This window comes from Neolamprologus multifasciatus, chromosome 7, assembly GCF_963576455.1.
Source record: "Neolamprologus multifasciatus chromosome 7, fNeoMul1.2, whole genome shotgun sequence".
In the NCBI taxonomy this organism is placed as follows: Eukaryota; Metazoa; Chordata; class Actinopteri; order Cichliformes; family Cichlidae; genus Neolamprologus; species Neolamprologus multifasciatus.
In genome coordinates, this window is record NC_140445.1 from 20,486,134 (window position 1) to 20,507,288 (window position 21,155).

The window sequence follows — 21,155 nt, forward strand, 5'->3', positions numbered from 1 at the left end:
GCTTTTGATATACGCTTTGTTTGTTTGGAATTTTGCACATTTTCCCAAAGTGTTCCTACAAATTCAGATTTTAGAAATAAAGCTTCTTTTTTCTTTACATTAGCAGAGTGCTTTTAAATAATTTAGCACATTATTCTTTCTTCAGAGTTATTTGATTTGATGAAATTATGTCGCAAAGAAGTGGAGAATGCAAAAGTAAATGACAAAATTCTCTTTGTGTCCTTCTCCATTGGGACACAATGAATCAAACACATTAACCCAAAACGGATGTGGTGGATGTTTTTTTTTTGTTGTTGTTTTTTGAAATTTTCATAAGGACCCCAGTGCTGTGGGTTGTGAGATGCATGTACTGTACACTCCCTCTTGCAGCAAAACACAGGCACATTATATTACATTGCATCTGTCTTGTCAAACTCATTGAACACATGCTGATTTGGGTTCAACTGAAGTGATCCAGTGCATATCAGATACAATGCCCCATTCATTTGGTATCCATCGGTGTCCTGACATTAGTAAGGATAAAAGCATTAAATAAAAGAAAAAGAAGTCAGTTTCCAGTGCTGCTGTGTACCACTTCTATGAGCTTTTTAAAAACAACATAAATACTAAACTGTCCAGAGGAATGAGAGCGTACAGTGGATTGCAAACTGAAAATTAATGGTTAAAAACTGTCTTAAAAGCTGTATTTTCCTTTCAAACGCAGTGTTATCCAAAGCAGATGTAACTGACAGGGGTAACTATCCAACTCTAGGGTGACATCTTGTGGCAAAACTGTTTTTATCATAAGATGTCGACACTGAGAAATCAAAAGCTAACAGTAACTGAAAACGATCGAAAGCATTTTAAACATTTGGCGTAAACGTAAGACACTCGTCTGACACGCGTGAACTAAGTGACCTAACTTTGTTTTGTGCTATTCGTTTCAGATCCTTCAAATAATAATAGTAATAATAATGTTTAAGATTTTAAAGGCTCACAAAAAGCTGAAAATGTGAATCAAAGATGTGAGAATATCCATTGCAAGCCCCAAAACTAATCACCGACTACACACCTAAAAGAATTCAGCGAAAAACCAATTCGGAAATAGTTTGAAAAGCATATATTTTTTGTCTTTTTTATTTATTTATTTATTTTACAGTGTCAGCATACATAAGCACCTCTTTCAAATAAAGGGGTATCAAGGTCTACGAACATGGCCACGAGAACGGTTGATTTTAAGTCATGCGACTGCAGTGACACGAGAAAATACTTCATAAAAAACTTTGTCGTTAAAGCCATTGACAGCACTGTGAAAGGATGGCTGTTTGCACCCCCTCCCCCCACCCAACAATTTGTGACAACTGCAAAGCAAAAGAAAAAAAAACACATTCAGGCCTAAACCCCGATAAAAGCTAGGTTTTTCTTATAGTGACTAATCGAATAAGCTGTCACGCTTGTTGGTGAGATTAAAGGACGTTTTTCCGAACGTAATTTCGTTATAAAGAGCGTTTCCGTTTCCTCAACCTCTTAGCCGACGGTTCCTGTAGAAATGTGGTTGTGCTTGACAGACAAAACTAAAGTTTCAGATTTTTATTCTAAAATACTCTTGTTAATACCTCTTTGAGGTTTGATTTGCGCTTTGTCTAAACTACAAGAACAATAGTCTTTTTCTTAATCTTTTAAAACACCAAATCGAGATATTGTGTCCAAATGCACCTAAGTCTTGTCAAAAATATAGCATTTCAGTCATCACAACAAAATAATAACAGTTCTCTATTGTTTTTTTCATCTTTAACAACTCCTGCATCTTCCAGCGTCTCCGGTTAAGTAACTGCAGATCAGTTTGTCTCAGTAACTCTTTGAGCGAACTGAGCCTTGAAGCATCGACTCATGTTTCATCTTCAAGCTCCGTAGTGAGAGGCCACTTTAGCGCTTCCTATTATCGGTCAGGCATCGCAAGCATCACTGTTTCCTTCCCACAGGCTGTAGGAGACACAGTTCACTCCCGGCTGAAACAATCGGCAGGTTGTTGTCACGGTGATGGCCAATAAGGTGGCTAATGCTGTCAAATATGTGATCTTTTGTCCGTACCTTAAAAAGAAAAAGGAAGACAGATATTCAGTGTCTGCTTTGGTCTAATGAGAGTTTCATCTTTTACTTTCATGCATTCACAAAAGAGTTAATGAATCAAGCTCCGTGTGTCCTGCTACATCCCCCTCACCCGTCTTACCGTGCCTTCAGGGTCCACCAGCAGAAGGTGTTTGGCAATTCCATTGTGCATGCCTGTCAGTACGTAGGACCCTGGGTTGGTAGTGCTCTTACGAACAAGAAAGTCCCCGTCATTTTTCAGAAGTTTTTCAGCATCGCGGCGACTCATTTTACCGTGGTACCACATTTGGCCCTCCAGCTCCTCCTGAGCCCGGAAGGCCAGAGAGCGCACAAGCAGAGGGCTCGAGTTGTCCACGGATGCTGCCTTGTGAAGACCGGATACCTGGGACTGGGCCTGTCCCTGAGACAGCGGCTGGGACTGGGACTGGATTGCATCTTCGAAGGGCTCTGGCACGATGAGGACAGTGCCAAAAGGTGAGTTAATAGAGGAAAAGTAGGTACAGTAAATTTTAAATCAGCATAACTATCAAATAGACAAAAAAAGAATATAAATGTGTTTCTTCCTTTTGACTTTGACAAACCAAATGTTGATTTTGTCAATAACTGCAAATATATTAGCTTCATTTTTCTAAATTCAGTGTTCAACAGAGGTGATCCTCAAAATAGAAACACATACTGTATTCATTCCCCAAATATACTCCATCCGCCGTGCTGTGATAAAATATTTGTCCCCTTCTTGAGCTTTTAGTTTTTTGCATATTGTGTATATTATCATATAAAGATAACACACGTGAATCCAAACTGCAGTTTTTAAACAATGATTTTATTTATTAAGGGGATAAGACTATCTAAGCCTACCTGGCCTATTTGAAGAAATCATTTAATAACAAACAACAAACAACAATAACAAAATTAAATCATGAATTAACTACATGAATTTCACTAGCCATCCTCAGGTCTGATTATTGAGAAATCAATTAAATAGAACCTGCCTGACAAAGGTAGGTATAGCGAAACAATCTCAAAAAGCACCATATCATGATCTAAAGAACCAGCTGAGACACAAAGTCTTTAAAATCGAGCTAGAAAGCCATTTCTAAGGCTTTGGTAGGCTTTGGTACTCCAGCAATTCACAGTGAGAGCCATTAGCCACAAATGGCTCAAAAATGTTAATGAAGGTTTTGGAGTGAAAATCCAGACATAAATTTGATTGGGATGCTGACCGTAAACAGGGTGCTCATACTCAAAAATTCTCCAGTGTGACTGAATTCAAACAATTCTGCAGAGGCCACAATTCCTCCACAGTGACGTAATATACTCATTGCCTGTTATCACAAACAACTGATTGCAGTTCTTTCTGCCAAGAGTGGCACAACCAGTTATTAGGTTTAGGGGGCAGTTTTGGATACCATTGTATTAATAAAAGAAATCCTCACTTTGAAACTGCATTTTTTGCATTTACTTTATTTATCTTTGCCTAATGTTAAATTGGTTTGATGATCTGAAACATTTAAATGTGACAAATATACAAAACATCCCCTGAATGTGCCTGTACTGTTTCCCATAGCATGTAAACTGATGTGATGATATGCCAATGACACTGTTTTGTGTCTGATGGTTTGAAAGGTGTCCTAAGCCAGGGTCACAGAGAGAGGGCTGCTGGACTGTCAGCTGCCTACAAAGGTATCAACCTATAACTTAACCAATCAGAGTCAGTCACTCATTTGTTTGGATGGTGAGGAGCAGCTCAGAAACTGTACATAATATTTATGAAATAGAATAGTAACAATGTATATATTTTTTCAGCTTAAAAAGTTTAGACAAAAGTACAGTTTTTTTGTTTTTGTTGTGTTTTTACTTGTTATATTGTTATCTGTTGGCCCTCTTGACCAGGACTCTATTGGAAAAGAGATTTTAATCTCAATGACTTTTACCTGGATAAAAAAAGGTAACAATTAACATGAACTCACTAAAATGTGATTAACTGTTATAGAACTACAGTAGGTGGACATTGAAGCCTGAATTTAAACATTTCCAAAAGAAACATTCACATTGAAATTGCACAGCTCATGCTTTACATGTAATTTGTGTCATGGTTTCTTCATGTGTTTGCCTTTGATCTTCCATGTGTATTAATAGCAAAGCTAAAGCTGAAGTTAGAAGGAGGGGACAACCGCACACTGCCATTATCACAGTCGCCCTTTTGTCTTCATACTGACATGATGTTATTATGACGCCGAGCTTAAGTCACTGAGAAACAAAATCTGGGAAACCTCTATAATTACGAACTCTGATTCTAGTTGTCTTACAGTATTATTCTGAAGGAAGCCAACAGATACTATTCACCTTCTTTCTACTTCTTCATCATACAAGCATTAAATTATGTTTTCATCAAAGTCATGAAAGATAAAACAGTGAAAATAAATAAAAATGTACTGGCAAATGTTAAACTGTGTTTACCATAAAAGTAAATCAGACGGTACTTCCAAATCCGATATCTGAATACGAACTGACTTTTTAATACAAGGTAACCAAGTCTTACTCATATCAAACAGGTCCTTCTGTGGGCTCTCTTTGGCTGCAGCTGCCATGCCCTTTGTCACATTTTCAGCCTCTGCCTGGAGAGCTGCGAGCACCTGGGCATCGATCTGCTGGGTGTTCACATAGGTGGGCATTTCTTCTGCATTTGGTGCTTGACCTTTAGTCTCTGGGAGTCCACTTATATCAAATGATCCTAGAGATTTGAAAAAACAATCATTTATACTTTTGAAGACATAAAATGTTGCAGAACTGAATATCTTGCATAGTGGATGTACTTACCCTGTTGCATGAAGAAAGTCTTTCTTTCATCTCCCCAGCTTTGCCGCCCTTGGTAATATGTCTGATCGACAGATCCTGGACCCATCTAATGACATGCAGAAAAACACTGGATATTTAAGATTATTTTGAAATAAATGATGATGTGTTGATAAGGTTTAATACTTATTTAAGCATTGTTTACTTTTTATATATACTCACTGGACACTGAATTAGCCACACCTGCTGAATCGCTTGTTGATGCAAATGTCTAATCAGCCAATCACATGGCAGCAACTCAATACATTTAGGCATGCAAACATGGTCCAGGAGACCTCCTGAAGTTCAAACTGAGCATCAGAATGGGGAAGAAAGGTGATTTAATCAACTCAGAACATGGCACAGTAGTTGGTGTCAATCAGGTTAGTCTGAGTCTTTTAGAATCTGCTGATCTACTGGGATTTTCCCACTAAAACATGTCTAGTGTTTACAGAGAAAAGTCCAAAACAAAAGGAAATATCCAGCGACCAGCAGTTACTCAGGATTAAATTCCTTGTTGATGTCAGAGGTCAGAGGAGAATGCCCAGACTGCCTCGGGTTTATATAAAGGCAACAGTAACACTCATTATAGCCAAGGTAGGCAGAAGAGCATCTAGCAGCAGAAGACCACACTGGTAGACACTCCTGTGAACTAAAAACAGGAAGTTGAAGCTACAGTGGTGTTGTTGGGGATGTTGGGGATATTTCTATCCAAACTTTGGGCCGTTAATACCAAAAACTACTCATTCTGCTTGAGTGTTATTGCTGACCACGTTTATACCCACAGTGTGCCCTCTTCTGATGGCTGCTTCCAGCAGGAAAATGGTCCATATCACAAAGCTCAATCGCAACTTGGTTTCTGGAATATGACATTACGTTTACTTTTTTCAAATAAAGGCAAAAGGGGTTCAACCAAGTACTAGTAAGGTGTAACTAATGAAGTGACCAGTGAGTGTATATTCATGATTTCAGCAGGATCTCATTGGGCAAGTTTCCATTTAACTGAGTTCTTGAAAAATGTCTAAATGGCACCCAGCAATTTAGGCTAAAATCGGACAACTGCTATGTGTAAACAAAATCACCAATGTAACTGCAGTGGGTCCAAAGAGACTAAGTGTCCTGAGCATGACCATTAGAGCTGCCAGAATAAGCTTCCAAACTATTGGAGATTACAGTTTTTAAGACACCTTATAATTTAGAGGTATTATCATTAGGTACACTGACAATCTAGAATACTGGAAACATGCTTAGAAAGGAATATAACAGGAATATAAAAGAGGTGAATCTCTGGTCATGGAGTGTGCATTGTGCCATATTCACAGAAACTGTCAAACAACATCAATGAAAAAAAGTGACATTATTTTGTATCATTTGAAAATATTGTTTATATCCTTCTGATTTCTTCCCCATATATCAGGACACAGGATGACACATTAAAAATAGCCAATCAATTTGTATACGTTTGTTTACAAAAGAAACACAAAGTTAAACTAAGCTGTACCTGGCAACCATCTGCATTTTGATTGGTCAGCCTGGTGTCAATGAAGCCTCCAGGGGGAGGCATCTTCCCGGGGATGTTGTTATAGTAAGGGTGCTCTGCTGACTCCTCCTCTTCCTCCGTCCAAGGTAACTCCTCCATGTTTAATACCCTGAATAAACACTTCAGTCATGAAACTTAACACTGTACTGCATTGCTGTGCTGTATTTGATAAAATTATCACCATCTATATTTTCTTGTGTTAGTGAACAGGTACTTTGTGATGCGCTATTTTTATCTCACCTGTCATGTGTGGACGACAGCTTGCTTGAGGGACACTGCAGGTACTGCTGGAAGCGAAGGTCAAAGGCCTGGCCGATGGTACTGATGACGTCCTGGGCTAGTCCATCAGCGCACTCCAAGATGTGGCACGCTGACAAGAGTCACAGCAACACATTTTCATAAGCATGACGCTGCAAGTCTACAGAGCGTTTAATCAATGAATGCTCACCTCTTCTGTTAACTGGGTCCTTTGCTACATAGGCAACATAATCTGTTGTATCCTGTAATGAATGATACATCTTGTAAAATACCACTGATATAATTAAAACTAATTATAAAATAAAACAAACAGAATTATAAAAATTAGATATAGTGTAGAATTTTATAATACATTCTATTAAAATAAAATATCTGATTGGCAGTATGCCAGTACTTAAAACAGCACTTATAATTGTATTAAGATCATTTTTAAACATCTTTAACAAAATGTAGTGTTTTTAAAGTCAAATTTAAAGTACTTTTTAAAAATTATATCCTATTCTGTTATTTGAGTACTTACAGGGTCTCCACCTGATGCAAAGGAAATGGACTGCATGTGATGGTTGGCTATAATCTGTCAAGAAGAAAATACAGTGCATACGTGTTATCACATGGTAATGCATACATACAAGCATACATGAAGTCACTATGTTCTCATGTGTACTGATAAAATTTGAATTTCACCATCTGCTCTTTTATTAAAAAAATTCTTTAAAAGCTGTCCTTCATCCCCTTAAAACCTCTTAGCAATAAAACTAAAATATGCTCCTATCTTTCGTTCACTTGTTAGGTGAATGTTCAAATCACTATACTATGGCGCCATTCCTGTGAAAATGCTAAATAAAATAAAAATAAAATGCAGTTATTTTTGAGGTTTTAAGCATGTTTCACAACGTGCCAGTGTCGGGGGTTTTTTTGTCTTTACACCAGCTGTTTCCAAGTTCATTAAGGTGTCGGTAACTTTAGCCCACTTTCCACTGTGTTCAGCCAGTTGAAACAGCTGTTTGTTCAGATACCCGGAGAGAACCTGAGTTTCATGGCATTGCATTGCATTATTGTACAGGTATTTCCTTGGAAGTATTCTAGGAACTGCTAAACTGCTATTTTAGACTCAATGCTGTGTTCTTGCCTGCAGATTTTTGTTTTTGCCTAACAATAACTTGCCTTTTCCATATCTAACTCACATAGTTTGATGTTTTTCGTTGGGTTTCTAAAGCTCATGCTTTATTCAAACTTCATTAAAAGTTGGTTTGTGGTTGCTTGGATCGGCTGTCCAGCAGCCTACAAACACCTGCTTGTTGCTAATTTGGCTAGCTAGCAGGTCTGGATTGTAAAAGACATCTTTCACATATATGTTCGTATTCATGAGGTGCAACAACAATACAATACAATACAATTCATTCTCCTAAATATTTATCTTAGGTGAACTAAATGGCCACGCAACAATTCAAGGGGAACTCCAACATGCTATTGCTTCACATGGGTTTGGCTTTTAGTTTGTTTTTAGTGCAGTTTCTCTGTGGTTGTCTATACTTCTATTTCCTTTTGTACCAGGGTGTATTAGGATCTTGCTTTTTCCTATCAGAAACTACAAACAATCCAATCAAAGATTAGAGGGGTGTTCTAGCATTTAAGGGAAACTGCAACATAATTTGTAGCCTTGTAGCTATATTAAGTGTTAGCTGGATCAATCACTCCCCTCAAAGTTGGGATAACTATAACTAGGTACATGCCCAGGGAGTATACTGCCTTGACTTTTATTGGTCTCTGGTTGTCACATTCCTGTTATGTATACACCTGTGTGTATGCCTCTTAAACTCTAAAACTCTTTTTTTTTTTTTTTTTTTAAAACTCACTTCCTTGATGTAATTGTCTTAAGCAGCAGTTTAAATATTAGTAGTAGTATTATGTATTTCTACTACATGTTCTGTAATTGTTAACAAAGATCCTGACTGACCTGTTTGCAGTCAGGGGTCATCAGGTTGAGGCTACTTGTGGAGATGTTGAGGTTGATGGACATGCCAGCAAACTGCAGATTGCTCTTCCCCAAAATACTGGACAGAGCTTTGGATGGTGGCTGTAAGGATCAGACACAATAGGACACAAATAAAACGAAACTGATTTAGCCTAGAATAGAGACTTGGAAGGTAACAAAATCAGAAGACGAGCACCTTAGAAGTTCCCCAACAAACATGTAGGCTCTGGAATTGTTTGCATCCTGGTACTTTTTTAAACCTCTACTAGTTTCCTTTGGGCAGTTTCCACTGTTTATGCAAAGGTACACTAACCAGCTGCTGGCTTTTTCTCGTAAACATAAAACAGTTCCTTTACACAGTTCACTGATGCATAACTGACGTGCAACTGCATAAAATCTGTGGTAACAGGATTGTTGCAAACACACAAACATGTGCTCTCCTCCTGCACGGAAATCCAGGCAGATGTTTTGCCAGTAAGAAAGACAAACAGGACTGTAAAGTGTTGGACAGGATATGTCCGATAAAGGTAGGATTCAAAGAAGCCAGAAAAAATAGTCAAAACCCATTCAAAATTCTCAGCGTGAAGCGGATGTCACAAGCGTGTGTCTGTCACACAGCCAAACCAGCAGCACCTTATACCATACATCGATTCTAAGAGGAAGAAAAACTAGCCTGCTTGGATTTTGTGTTTTGTACTCTTCCCTGACATTTGAACAAGCTCTAGAGAGGAGAGCAATGCTTCATTTCACACCCCACATTAAGACACAGATCCTCACAGGCTGTGGACGCACACACAGAATACAGACGGTCATATACATGCGCACCCACACACACACTAGCTTGGCGTCCTGATCACAGATATTGTGCGCTACATGAGTCACTAAGCACTGTGTGCGGTGTGCAGTGCATCGTGGGTTGGAGCTACACCCACGCACACAGTCCCATACCTCTTCATCTCTCCCTCTTCTCTCCTCAGCCTCTCTCTTCTCTAATCTCCCCTTCTCTCCCTCTTTATTTTCCCTCTCTTTTTATATAAACCAAGGAAGGAAAGGAAACATAGAGATGGGACGCTATATATAGAATGTGCATGGGTAAATTAATATGTAATGCCATTTCCTATTTTTCCAGCTACTGTATATCTTACTAACATTCAGGTCTCATGGAGTGGGCATTACTTTTCCTGTGATTATGCCATTCTTTTATCCTTCTTCCCTCCCTCCCATTCTGTACATCCATGCAAGCTACCTTTCTCTTCCGCAGAGCTCCTTTGGTCCCTGGAACAGCCTCACACACCAGGCTGATGGCTTCCCTAGAAGGAGAGCAAGAAGAAGATAAACTTGTAATTTTGATTGTATTTGCAGTAACTAATCATCCCAATCATACACAAGAAACGTATTCTGTAACTTGGTACTAAACCTCTTCACACAAACATGCCTACAGTGATGATGTTAGTGCAGTAATCTTCAGCAAGTTCGACATATTTGTTATTTCTTTAAATTTTAGTCTAGCATGCTTATAAATGATTATTGGCACAAGGTCCAGCGGAGGCTGATGGAAACTTAGTTTTTTTTATTCAGATGTACAAAATAGGTTTTCTAGTTTCCAAAACCACAACATCAACCTTGTGGCAGTGCACTGAAAATTTGAACCTCCCGGCAGCAGTAGGTGACACATCAAAGTTGGCATGATTCATCCTCTGGGAACCTGAATGTGCACATAAAGTTTAATGACAGCGCTTCCAATTCTTTCAACCAACCCCGTCATCCGAAAAGCTGTGCAACCAGCTTGGTTTATGATTGGGACGGGCATCCCATGATGCTTATGGCTAAGGCACAGATGGCATGCCTGCATGGCATGGTTATTGTTTGATTTTCAGGGGGACCTTTGCTGCAGCTCATATGCTTCCGTTTCCATTAGTTCCTTTCTATCTCTGTGCAAACTGTTTTGAAAGGCAAACTGTCAATAATGAAAACAGTCAGCTATCATAATTTTAAAAAAAGAATATAAATTCTTTCTTCTAAGACCAACATGAGGTTCACATGTTTGAGTTCCCCTAACTTTCATAATGCCCCAAGGATACAAACTCCCAAAGTCTCTTTCATGTAGTACCATCAACATTTTAGTAAGTCCACTACTTTGTTCTATGCTAAAATGTTTTAAAATGGAAACATAAACTGAGAGCCTCAACTATGCTTTGTGCTTCGTTTTAATTTGTTAGCATGCTAACATGCTAAGTCAAAATGATAAATATAATAAATATAAGGTGAACAGAACTGCTAGCATGAGCGTGAGCTTTGTTTTCGATTTGGAAGTTACTGATACTGATGCTCCTCACTCGCAGTTTTTTAAAGTTTGACCAAAAAACTACAGATAATTACATGTTTATAAAATTACTTTGGCTCATAGAGATTTAAGTAAAACAAAACAAAACAAAACAAAACCCAGCATTGCAGTGTTTTGTTTTGCACAATAGGATATATTACAAATACTCTTGAAATGCATTGAAGGGGAATCTGAACACGTCTCTCTCTGTATGTCTTTTTTTTGCCATGCCTCTCCATATTAGAGAGAATCACAAACACACAGTGGCAGAGAGTAGGAGAGAAAGCCTGCTACTGTGTGTTAGCTAATGTTACCAACTTCAGGAAGTCAAGCAGAAAAGTAGACATGACACGAACCGATTCGCCCGCCGCCCTTTGCCTCACTGCACATCGGTCAAGGATTTCAGAGGCAGAAAATTCCATGCAAACAAAATGTGCATCCTAAATGCACTCTAAAGTCATATATCCTTAAAGTGTTACATTTTTAAATGTACCATTTTCTTCATGCAAGTTTCATTGTGCAGGCATGTAAGGCATGGTAGAAGGTGAACATTTTGTTCAAATATTGTTTAATACAAAATTGGCTTAATACAAAAAATCAATGCATCTATTAGTGAGAAGTTTAATGATATAATACATTTGGCCACAAGCAACTACTCAGCAATATGTTTCTAGATACTGACAGCAAATGTTTGGATGCATTTTTTTTTCTAATTTTCAATGAGTTTGACAGTTGAAATGAATATACAAAATATTAATAGGGACAAATCTCTTATTGTCCTATGATTGTTATGTTATGCTATGTTATTTCTTAGATAGAAACCAAACTGGTAAAAAAAAATGGCAAAATTATTCCTTTACCTCACCCAGTAAAAATGTTCTCCCCCCCCCCCCCCCCCCCCTTTTATTAACCTCAGCATGTGAGCTTGCTATTCAGCACTCTTTCATCGGTTGGATCATAAAATGTATTTTTCTACTTTTCTTATGTGTTTGTAAATTGGTTCACTTTCCAGAAACCAGATGTTGCACTTACACTTTCATAATATTCTTTATATTCAACATACAGTTATAACATCATTTTTCTTTTTTTTTTTAATTGTTTTTTTTTTTTTTAAATTTAATCAGTTATTATGAATTAATTATTTTTATCATACAGCTCAAAATGTCAATTCAATAACAATGACATAAAAATTAGGATTGTGAAATATCATTTTAGATCTGGTGTCATATGAATACTGGGTGCTGAAACCACATCTTCAATACTATCTGACAATGAAAAGACGCAAATACTGCTGATGTGGATAAAACCTGGGTTCAGCCTACTATAAAAGTGAACCTCCCCAGTATTTACTGGTGGTGACAAACATTTGGCATTGGGACCAAGACCCAGCATACCAAAAGGTCAAATCTGGCTCACTGGAAGGCTTTGGGAAACCTGAAGAATGCAAAAGAGGGCATAGATTTCCAACTTTTACATTTTTTGGTCAGTTATACAACCTTCTTACAAAGGAAAAATAAAACCGGGGCCTGCTATAAATCATCAAAGTAAAAAAGTAACTCTGAGATAAACTCTGATAAAAATAAAGATATGGCATTTTATTGTTAATATTTTCTTCCATTCTATCTTTTTGTTCTTGTCCTTGTTTTATTTAGATTGAACATGTTTGACACCACAGCTGGGATAGGCTCCAGCGCCACCCGTGACCCTGAAAAGGATAAGCGGAAGCGAATGGAGGGATGGATGGATGTTTGACACCCCCACATCCTTTTGCCATGGATGTGTTTCAGTTGTTTATTGGAAATAAAGTAATGGATTTAAATAGTTTTAAATGTGAAAGTTGTTCATTGCTGAACAATTTGTGTGTGTGTGTGTGTGTGTGTGTGTGTGTGTGTGTGTGTGTGTGTGTGTGTGTGTGTGTGTGTGTAGGTGTGTGTGTGTGTGTGTGTGGCTGTTTAAGTATTTTATCAAATTAAAAACTCTCATCATAAGCAAGAATCAATTTGATTTCAACTTGTCTTGTCCTTGAAGAAATATAGATGTGTGAACATACCTTGTTATTTGTGACCTTGTAGTGAAATCCAGGGATCTCATCGACCTAAGGACTTCTATACAGCCCAGATACTGCAAAGTAAGAATGAAAACCCTGTATGAAATAAACAAAGTCTAAACATCATTATGCACAAAACAAATCTTTGTGTTACCTTTCAAGGCCTAAAAATAATAAATTACTGCAGTCTTTAAGAGCATACAAAATCACCACACACACAAGTTTTGACACTAGGGGCTTGTTCTAGAAAGGAAAGAAATGGACCCATTGTTTAACATCAGGCATGATACAGTTATTAAAACTTGTGACGCATGCATGACTTTCAAAAGCAGCGGGGGCATTTAAGTCAAGTTATCTTTACGATTCACTTATTAGCTACTCTGAAAAAAAAAACAATATTAAGTTTGAGATGAAGAGATTGTATTTGTTTGGAAAGGAAATAAAATAAAATATTGCGTTTCTCTAACTTTTTAAACACTCACTTGCCAGTTCAATAGCTATATCTTGCTAACTCTTGGTAGGACCACCTTTTGGTCTCAGAACTGACTGTCGCTGTGCTCCATCTAAATATCGCAGCAGAAACAGAGACAAATGTTTCCCAATTTCTGTTGTCCAATTTTAATGTCAGTGTTAACTGTAGCCTCAGTTATTTGTTATTAACTGACAGCTGTGGCACCCAGTGTGGTCTTCTGCTATTCAGATATGCTCTTCTGCATATCTTGGCTGTAACAAAGGGTTATTTGAGTTATTGTTGCCTCCCTCTCAGCTCACAGCAGTTACAACACTTTCCTCTGACATCTGACATTAACAAGGCATTTTCACCAACAACTGCTGCTCATTTGATATATAAACCCTAGAGATGGTCATGTGGAAAAATCCCAGTAGATCAGCAGTTTCTCAAACACTCAGACCAGCCCGTCTCACGCTAACCACCATGCCACATTCAGAGTCACTTAAATCGCCTTTCTTTATGATTCTGATGCTCGGTTTGAACTTCAGCAGGTCTCTTGGCCCATGTCTAGATGCCTAAATGCGTGATTATATAGGACAAAAAGTTAAACAGGTGTACCCAAAAAAGTAGCCAGCTAGTATTTATGTAGTATAATTAAAGATAATGGTGAATTCTGAGATCTTTTTGAACAAAACAAATTAAAAATAATTATTTTTCAATGTATGCTTTTGTAAAAAAAAAAAAAAGAGCTGCAGGCAGACCGACACCCAAATTACAACAACAGTTCGTTTCATGACCAAGCGGATGGTTTTCTAGTTAAAAATAAAAGCATCCAGCCATACAAGAAGTTTACAAAGTTAAATCTAATTAAGGCAAAAGTTGATGCTAACTTAGAAATAAAACAAGTCAAGGTTTATTCACCATTAGAAGTTTCCTTTTAAATAATCAAATCATTTCCAGAACCAGACTGCAACAGATCAGGAAGGTCAGGAAGATCAGCACAGGCCAGGAACATTTGGTGCTGATGAGTTCCATCACTTTTAAAATCATATTTTGAATTTCTCTGTAAACAAAACAGACTTCCAGACACATCAGTGTTTCCACTCTGGCCTTTAAAAAGAGCCAGTTCAAGAAACTAACTTGTTACAATCATAAATTTCCTTTTATAACTCTGTGTCTTTCTGCTCAGCATTTTGCGCTCAAACAAAAGTATTATTTTGTCAACATGACATTCTCAAATTGCCTATGTTCTCTATTTTTATAAGGGTGTGTTTGAAGTGGGTGCTTTAGCAGGGCCAAAAATACATCAAGCACTTCTAAAATTAGCAGAGCTCTATTCTGAGCTCACGCAGGGTTTATATTCCCTTATGTTGTATAAGAACGCACATAACCGAAACTCTAAAACTGAATTTCGGATTAATAACTAGGTTTCCAAGTGATCTAGATAAAAAAAATACAAACTGTAATTAATTTCAAACATTTCTAAATATTTAAACCATACTGTATATTGCATTGTCTAAACCTGCTTCTGCTACGGTGTTTATTGTGTGCATTATCTAAAAATTTCTTCTGTATGAAAAGTGTGAAAAATCCATTGGTTTGTGCTCACGAACACAAACTGCCCCATCTTTAAAGGTGAAAATGTTTGTATATTTATGTTCAGAATCCTGAAAAAAGGAAACATTTGTGTCCAAAAACAGGAATCGGTGGATAAAAAGTTGCAACTTTACACAGACTGCTTTGAGACTGTATTGCTTCTGTACAGTCTAGACAGAATAATCAGGTCCAGGAAATAATGCATGTGATCAATAAAAAAGAATAATTAATTGGTTGCAATTGAATTTAATAATCAAATAATCATGTAAGAATCGTTGGGGGGGGTTTTAGGCAGTAAAACATTTATGGGATACAACTTTTGCAATGCGGTCAGGAATAATAACATAATTTAATAACTATAAAGGACTGGATTTATGTTGATCAGGTGGCCAAGCACACGTTTGCCACATCAGCTTTGCAAACAATCGATACATCAGTGTTATTTAGTTCTGAAATGCAAAGAAAGCAGGTCTAAGAAATGTAGAAAGCGATCGGTTAATTACAGCTTTACTATTCTGTATTTCTTTTATTGTTTATGTGAACATATTATACAGTATGACCAATTCTATACATGTTATTGTGTTAGTATTTGTCACATATTGCTCCTGTAAGTACAGTGGTAGGCTTGTGCTAGCCTTGAGTACTTGGAAGAAAGGACAACTTGATTTTCATTAACTTAAAAAAGTCTACTTGCCTTCCTTTAATCATTCGTGACCTGGATGACTCAGAACCTACACAGACAGTTGTATGCATATAGCCTGAACTCTGACCTCCCTAAAAACACAATGAAATACTAGGAAAGACCCCTGTTAAATATGTTCGCAACAGAAACTGCTACCAGAAAACCTTAACCTTAATATCTAACGTGCATTTCTTTTCTTTTTTTTATTTTTTAAAAACACAAGACTAGTACGAGATAAAAGTGAGAGTGTAAACAGCATCACTGTCAGTCAATGCCGCTTGGGGGTAATGGTGCATGATGTGCGAGGAGTGACCACATGACGCTAATTAAAAGTGCTGTGAGCAGAACACCATGTTGAACTCAATACACACGGGACTGAAACCACAGCGAAAGCCGGGGGTGGAGGGTGAGCACAGGACAGACCCATTTCCCCTCTCACAGTGTGGCTGCTTTCAGCGGCATTGACTGGACAAATAAGTGCTCTCTGCCTTAATGCAGTTAATGGAATGTCACGCTGGTCACAGATACTGTAGGCTTTGTTTGGGCTAGCTGTAGTAGGTGTCATATGATGGCAATCGTAACTTGATTTGGAATATAACACATTTCCCCTGGCAGTGATGGCCTCAATTTTCATTTTCTCCAAAAACCTGCATTTCTCTTTGCACTGCAGTACAAGACAAGGCAGGAAAAAATAGCAAAATTATTCCTTTACTTCACCCAGTAAAAATGTTCTCCCCCCCCCCCCCCCCCCCCTTTCACACCTTAAAGAGCCAGGACTCTGCATCATCACTCCTTATGCTAGTGACTCATTGCCGGCATGATGACATTCGCAGCTCCTGTAGTTTTGCGCCAACTTGCTCACCTTTAAATGATGTACGACGGTTGGACAACAGTAACAGCAGCCAGTGATAAGTGTGATAAGACAAGGATGCTCCGAATATTTTTTCCCATTCAACCCATTCACTGTTGGCAAGCTAAAGCAGCCAAAGAAGTGCACAATATACAGAAATAACTCATCACCATGGTTACAAAAGCATAACGTTGCCTCTCTGTATACATGAGACTGGCCAAAATATCGGAGAAATGTAAATGCTTACACAATATTCACATTGATAATTACCGTTTTTGTTTTGCCGTTATGAGCTTTTCCTCTACTTTTCCCCTTAATGGTGACCTTCTCCTTTTTTCCTGAATTATTCAGTGCCAGTTTTCCGGTTGCTGCTATTTCACCCAGCCTACATACACCCACTCAAGGGCATGTTGTGAGAAACTACATTATTCCCACCCCACCCACCCCCACTTGCAGGTAGCTAAAACCCGACTCATTCAAAGGAAAGAGAGAATGGGAAAATGACTGGGATGAACAAAGAACAAAACGAGACTGTGAGGGCAAAGAGTGAGTCCACCAACCTTTACAATGTATGTGACTCCGGGACCAGAGATCTTCTCGTTTGAGTCTAGCCATCCTTTGGAGGGTTTGCTCACCAGTCCACCGCCTCCACCTGGATTCCAGTCCTCTCCGCTGGGCTGGTGCTCATCCAGCCTGCTCTTCTTGCTCATGCTGACAGATGGCTCCAGCTGTGAACAGGGGGTTGAATGGGAGGCCGAACTGCACAGAGAGACACCTGCACCAGAGGCTGCCGCTGTAGCTGCGCTGGGACTCGGGCCACTGGAGCTGCCTGAGCCCGATCCCCCACCCCCCTGCAGCTTTGACACAGCCAGGTCCTTAACGGCCGAGGGCAGACCCTTTATGCCGAGCAAGCTGCCGGAGTTGCTGAATTTCAGGCTGGACACCTTGTTGATGAGGGTACAGAGGGTGGTGCCTCCATCTTCCAGGTGGTCAGAGCCATGGCCGGTGGGGTTGCTGGAAGGAGCGGTGGCGGAGGAGGGCTGAACCTCAGTCGGGGGTGTGTAAGACGTCTCGGCTGCAGACTGGGGGGTGGCCGAGACCTTGGGGTTCATGGACAGGCCGTGAAGAAGCTCATCGACGGATGTTACTGACTCATTTCTGAAGCGGTTGTATTTGGTACGGTGAAGCATACCCTTCTCTCTCTTTGCTCTCTCCCCTCTCTCCACCAACCAACACGCACAGCCTGCCTCGTTCACAAGCGTGCTGGCAGACGTGGCTGAGCGGTGCTGATTACCCTCTCCTGTAACATAGCAGCAACGGTAGGCAGCAAACGCCTTTTTAGCAATCACAGGCCACCTGACTGTAATTTTCTCTATTGAGGTTACAGTGGTGGTTGTGTTGAGCTGCTGCTGCTGCTGTTGTCGCCAAAGTCCAATCTGCTCTCTGTAAAATCCAGAGGTGCAATCCAATCCGTCAGAGAAAAAATATACAGACACAATCCATGGAAACAACACTGAAGCAGAGGGAGGGGGGGGGGGAGGATGGAAAGGTCTCTAAAAGGCTTCCAGTGTTGTGGTGCAGCTTTTAGTTTCCAGCGGTGACGCTGCTGCTGATTTCTAGCTCAAAACCCAAAAAGTTAAGAACAGAAAAAGATCTGTGTTGTTGATGATCACGGACACTGCAAGGGAAGAGCAAATACCCTCTACTGACTGCTGCCTGCCTGCCGGCTCAGAGCTAAAGCATGACTCACTGATCTGAGAAAACCTTCTCAACAAAAGGCTTGCTGAACACTGCAAATCACTTCCTGTTGGAGGGAGAGGGAAAAAAAAAACCTCCCACTTACAGCACACTATAACCAATCAATTTTTATATTCCCCAGTCTCATATTCATTCTCCATAATTCTTTTCTCCTTATTTGTTTTTCTGAGAAAAGGAAATGAGGGATGAGAGGTAACTTGATTGTCTTAGTAACTTCGTGAAGTAATCATTCATATTTTGCTGGAATTTGCGTCTTGAACAGTGCCATAAAACTGACGACCTAATAAAAGTTTGATAAAAGGATGACACACCATAAACTAATCACTTAGATGACAGTAAATGAAGTGAAATATGTAATGAAAACATCCTTTCAATTCACAGCTAAACCGACGCGCCTGTCAAAATCTTATGGCACAAAAATAAAATAGACATTTCTATTTAAAGAAAAATAAAGATTCACCTTAAAATGATGCAAAAGAAGTCTTCATAAATCATCAAGAGAAGCAATATTGTAAAATTTTAGTATGATTGGAAATAGGTGAAACATTAATATATTGCCTATGTTCAAGTATAATTGCATATTGTGAGCAGACATCAGTCTTGGACCACTCACCAAAATCTACCACCAGTTATTTCCACAGCTATTTATATTCGAGCATCAATTATATATAAAAAGACTAGAGCAATTTTACTTTTTTAAGCCTAAAAATGTTGACAATCTGCAATAGGAAACAGTTCAACAATGAAGCAGAAACAGATTCACAGCCACTCTAAAATACCCAGCAACTGGTCCAGGCTGAACTGCATGAATGATACGACTCAAACAAACACATTCTGAACGGCATGTTTCTCAGGCAGATAAGTCAATGAAATAGCCAGATGCATAAGAGGGGAAAAAAAAGCTTCAGAGTCTCCTTAAAACCAACAGCAATGAAGCATCTTTGTCTCCCGGCAGCAGAAAGCACACATTCATATAAAATGTCCTCAAGAGCATCTAGCAACGGCGAAAGACTGACACTCATTCATAAGCAGCTTCCACTCTCACTGTGCTGCAGATTTCGCACTGCAGTCCCTCCCAATCCCTTTCCTGCCTGGCAAAAGGAAAAAAAAAAAAAGAAGAAGACAGCACGTCTGCCTTCTCGCCTCAGAAACAAAGGCAAACACAGAAGCAGGGGGAAAAAAGGCAAGCCCTCGCAAATCAAAAGTGACGGCAAAAAGAGAAAGCAGAAACGGAGCAGTGGACAAGAGAAAAAAAGCATGCAGTTTTTAGTCTTTTATGTGAATGAAATAGCAGGCTGGCATACCAGTGTTTCTGTGAATGGAAGCAAGGCCTTTCTGCCTCTGCAAGGCAATCCCTAGGGATGGCATGGTCTTATCCAATGAGGAGCCAGCTGGATGACTCATTCAGAGGAGGCTAGCAGAATAGTGGAAGAGACCATTCCAGACACAGGTGTACATTCTGTTTTCTCTTAACTGTCCCTTAAAAAGCCTACGTGCATCATCAGACATGAGATGTTTGCATAATTAAATAAGATAGTGTTCTGTTAACAGAGAGGGAAACGAGAAAAAGGTACAGGACATGAAACAGGAGGAGTAAAGCCACCCCGTGATTTTGATTGTCACCATTATCACCTTTTTTCCCTCTCTACATTCATGTGAACAGTTGCCACCTACACATTTAATTAGTAATTGACTTTAATATGTCTCTCACTCTCTCTCCCTATACATACACACACACACACACACACATATATGTGTATGTAATTATATACATACATATCTGAGGGCATTACAAATGCGCTACAACAACAAATATATTTAGAGCTAAAACTGGACATTTGTCACATGAAAATAAATAATTACCATCCATATATATTTTATTTGGGGTTTTATTAACTTGCAATATGACAATAGTATTTTTTTTTTTAAGTTAAAGTAACATACATACATACAAAAGCTAGCAAAGGGCAAGCAGGGCAATATATCCCCAGATATTACTGGTCATATGTGTGTGTGTGTGTATATATGGAACATAGGACAAGCCATGTTAAGAACACCATGATCAAGCAGATTTTCCAAGAAAAACTTGCTTTTTGCTGCATGTTAATTTATAATTTTACATAAAGCATAAAATGGACTATGTCTGGTTTCTCATGATGTGTTACATGCATTAAATTGTTAACAATACACTAATAATACAATGCTCAAGGAATTAAGGGAGCATATGATAATCACAGGATAACACAAAGTCAATCAGTGTCCAATTAAGGAGCATAAATCATTGTACATCCATTTCATCTGCTCATCAGTTGCAAATGACAACAACAAGACAACTCCCAAAAAGGGAATGTTTTTTCAGATAGTGACCATTACTCTCTCCTTATCACTGAGACTATACCTCCAGTCATTTCAGGTTGCAGCATAGCACATCAAAACATGCTTTCACAAAAATCTTGGCCGAGTCTCCTAGCACACTCTCAAAAGTAAAGAGAAGACATGAGGAGATGGGCCATTACATGAGGACACTGGGACCTGGCAGGACTCCATGTGGCTGGTGTGAGGGCCTGACATCCTTTAGCTCTTACATGGTAAACACATCAGAGGGTCACCCAGGCAACTGGAGACTGAAAGTGACCAGCTGTCGACTTCAAAGGTGATGCGCTTCATTGTGGACGTAGCTTAATCCACCCATCCTCTTACTGTTATCCAAGTCAGGTTTATGTGGGCAGCTGGAGCCTATCCCAGCTATTAT

The 21,155-nt window shown here is 39.0% G+C and overlaps 1 protein-coding gene across 1 annotated transcript; it reads right to left on the minus strand.

Moving 5' to 3' along the window:
* Window positions 1-1,082: 1,082 nt before the first annotated feature.
* On the minus strand, window positions 1,083-19,775 carry shc3 (SHC (Src homology 2 domain containing) transforming protein 3). Its single transcript, XM_085167336.1, has 12 exons — window positions 17,206-19,775; window positions 13,070-13,140; window positions 9,943-10,006; window positions 8,679-8,798; window positions 7,242-7,295; window positions 6,912-6,963; window positions 6,704-6,833; window positions 6,425-6,572; window positions 4,909-4,993; window positions 4,631-4,822; window positions 2,210-2,535; window positions 1,083-2,070 (listed from the first exon to the last, which is right to left on the minus strand). The coding sequence occupies exons 1-12, from the start codon at window positions 17,833-17,835 to the stop codon at window positions 1,942-1,944; spliced, it is 2,001 nt and encodes a 666-aa protein (XP_085023462.1). The 5' UTR covers window positions 17,836-19,775; the 3' UTR covers window positions 1,083-1,941.
* Window positions 19,776-21,155: the final 1,380 nt, after the last annotated feature.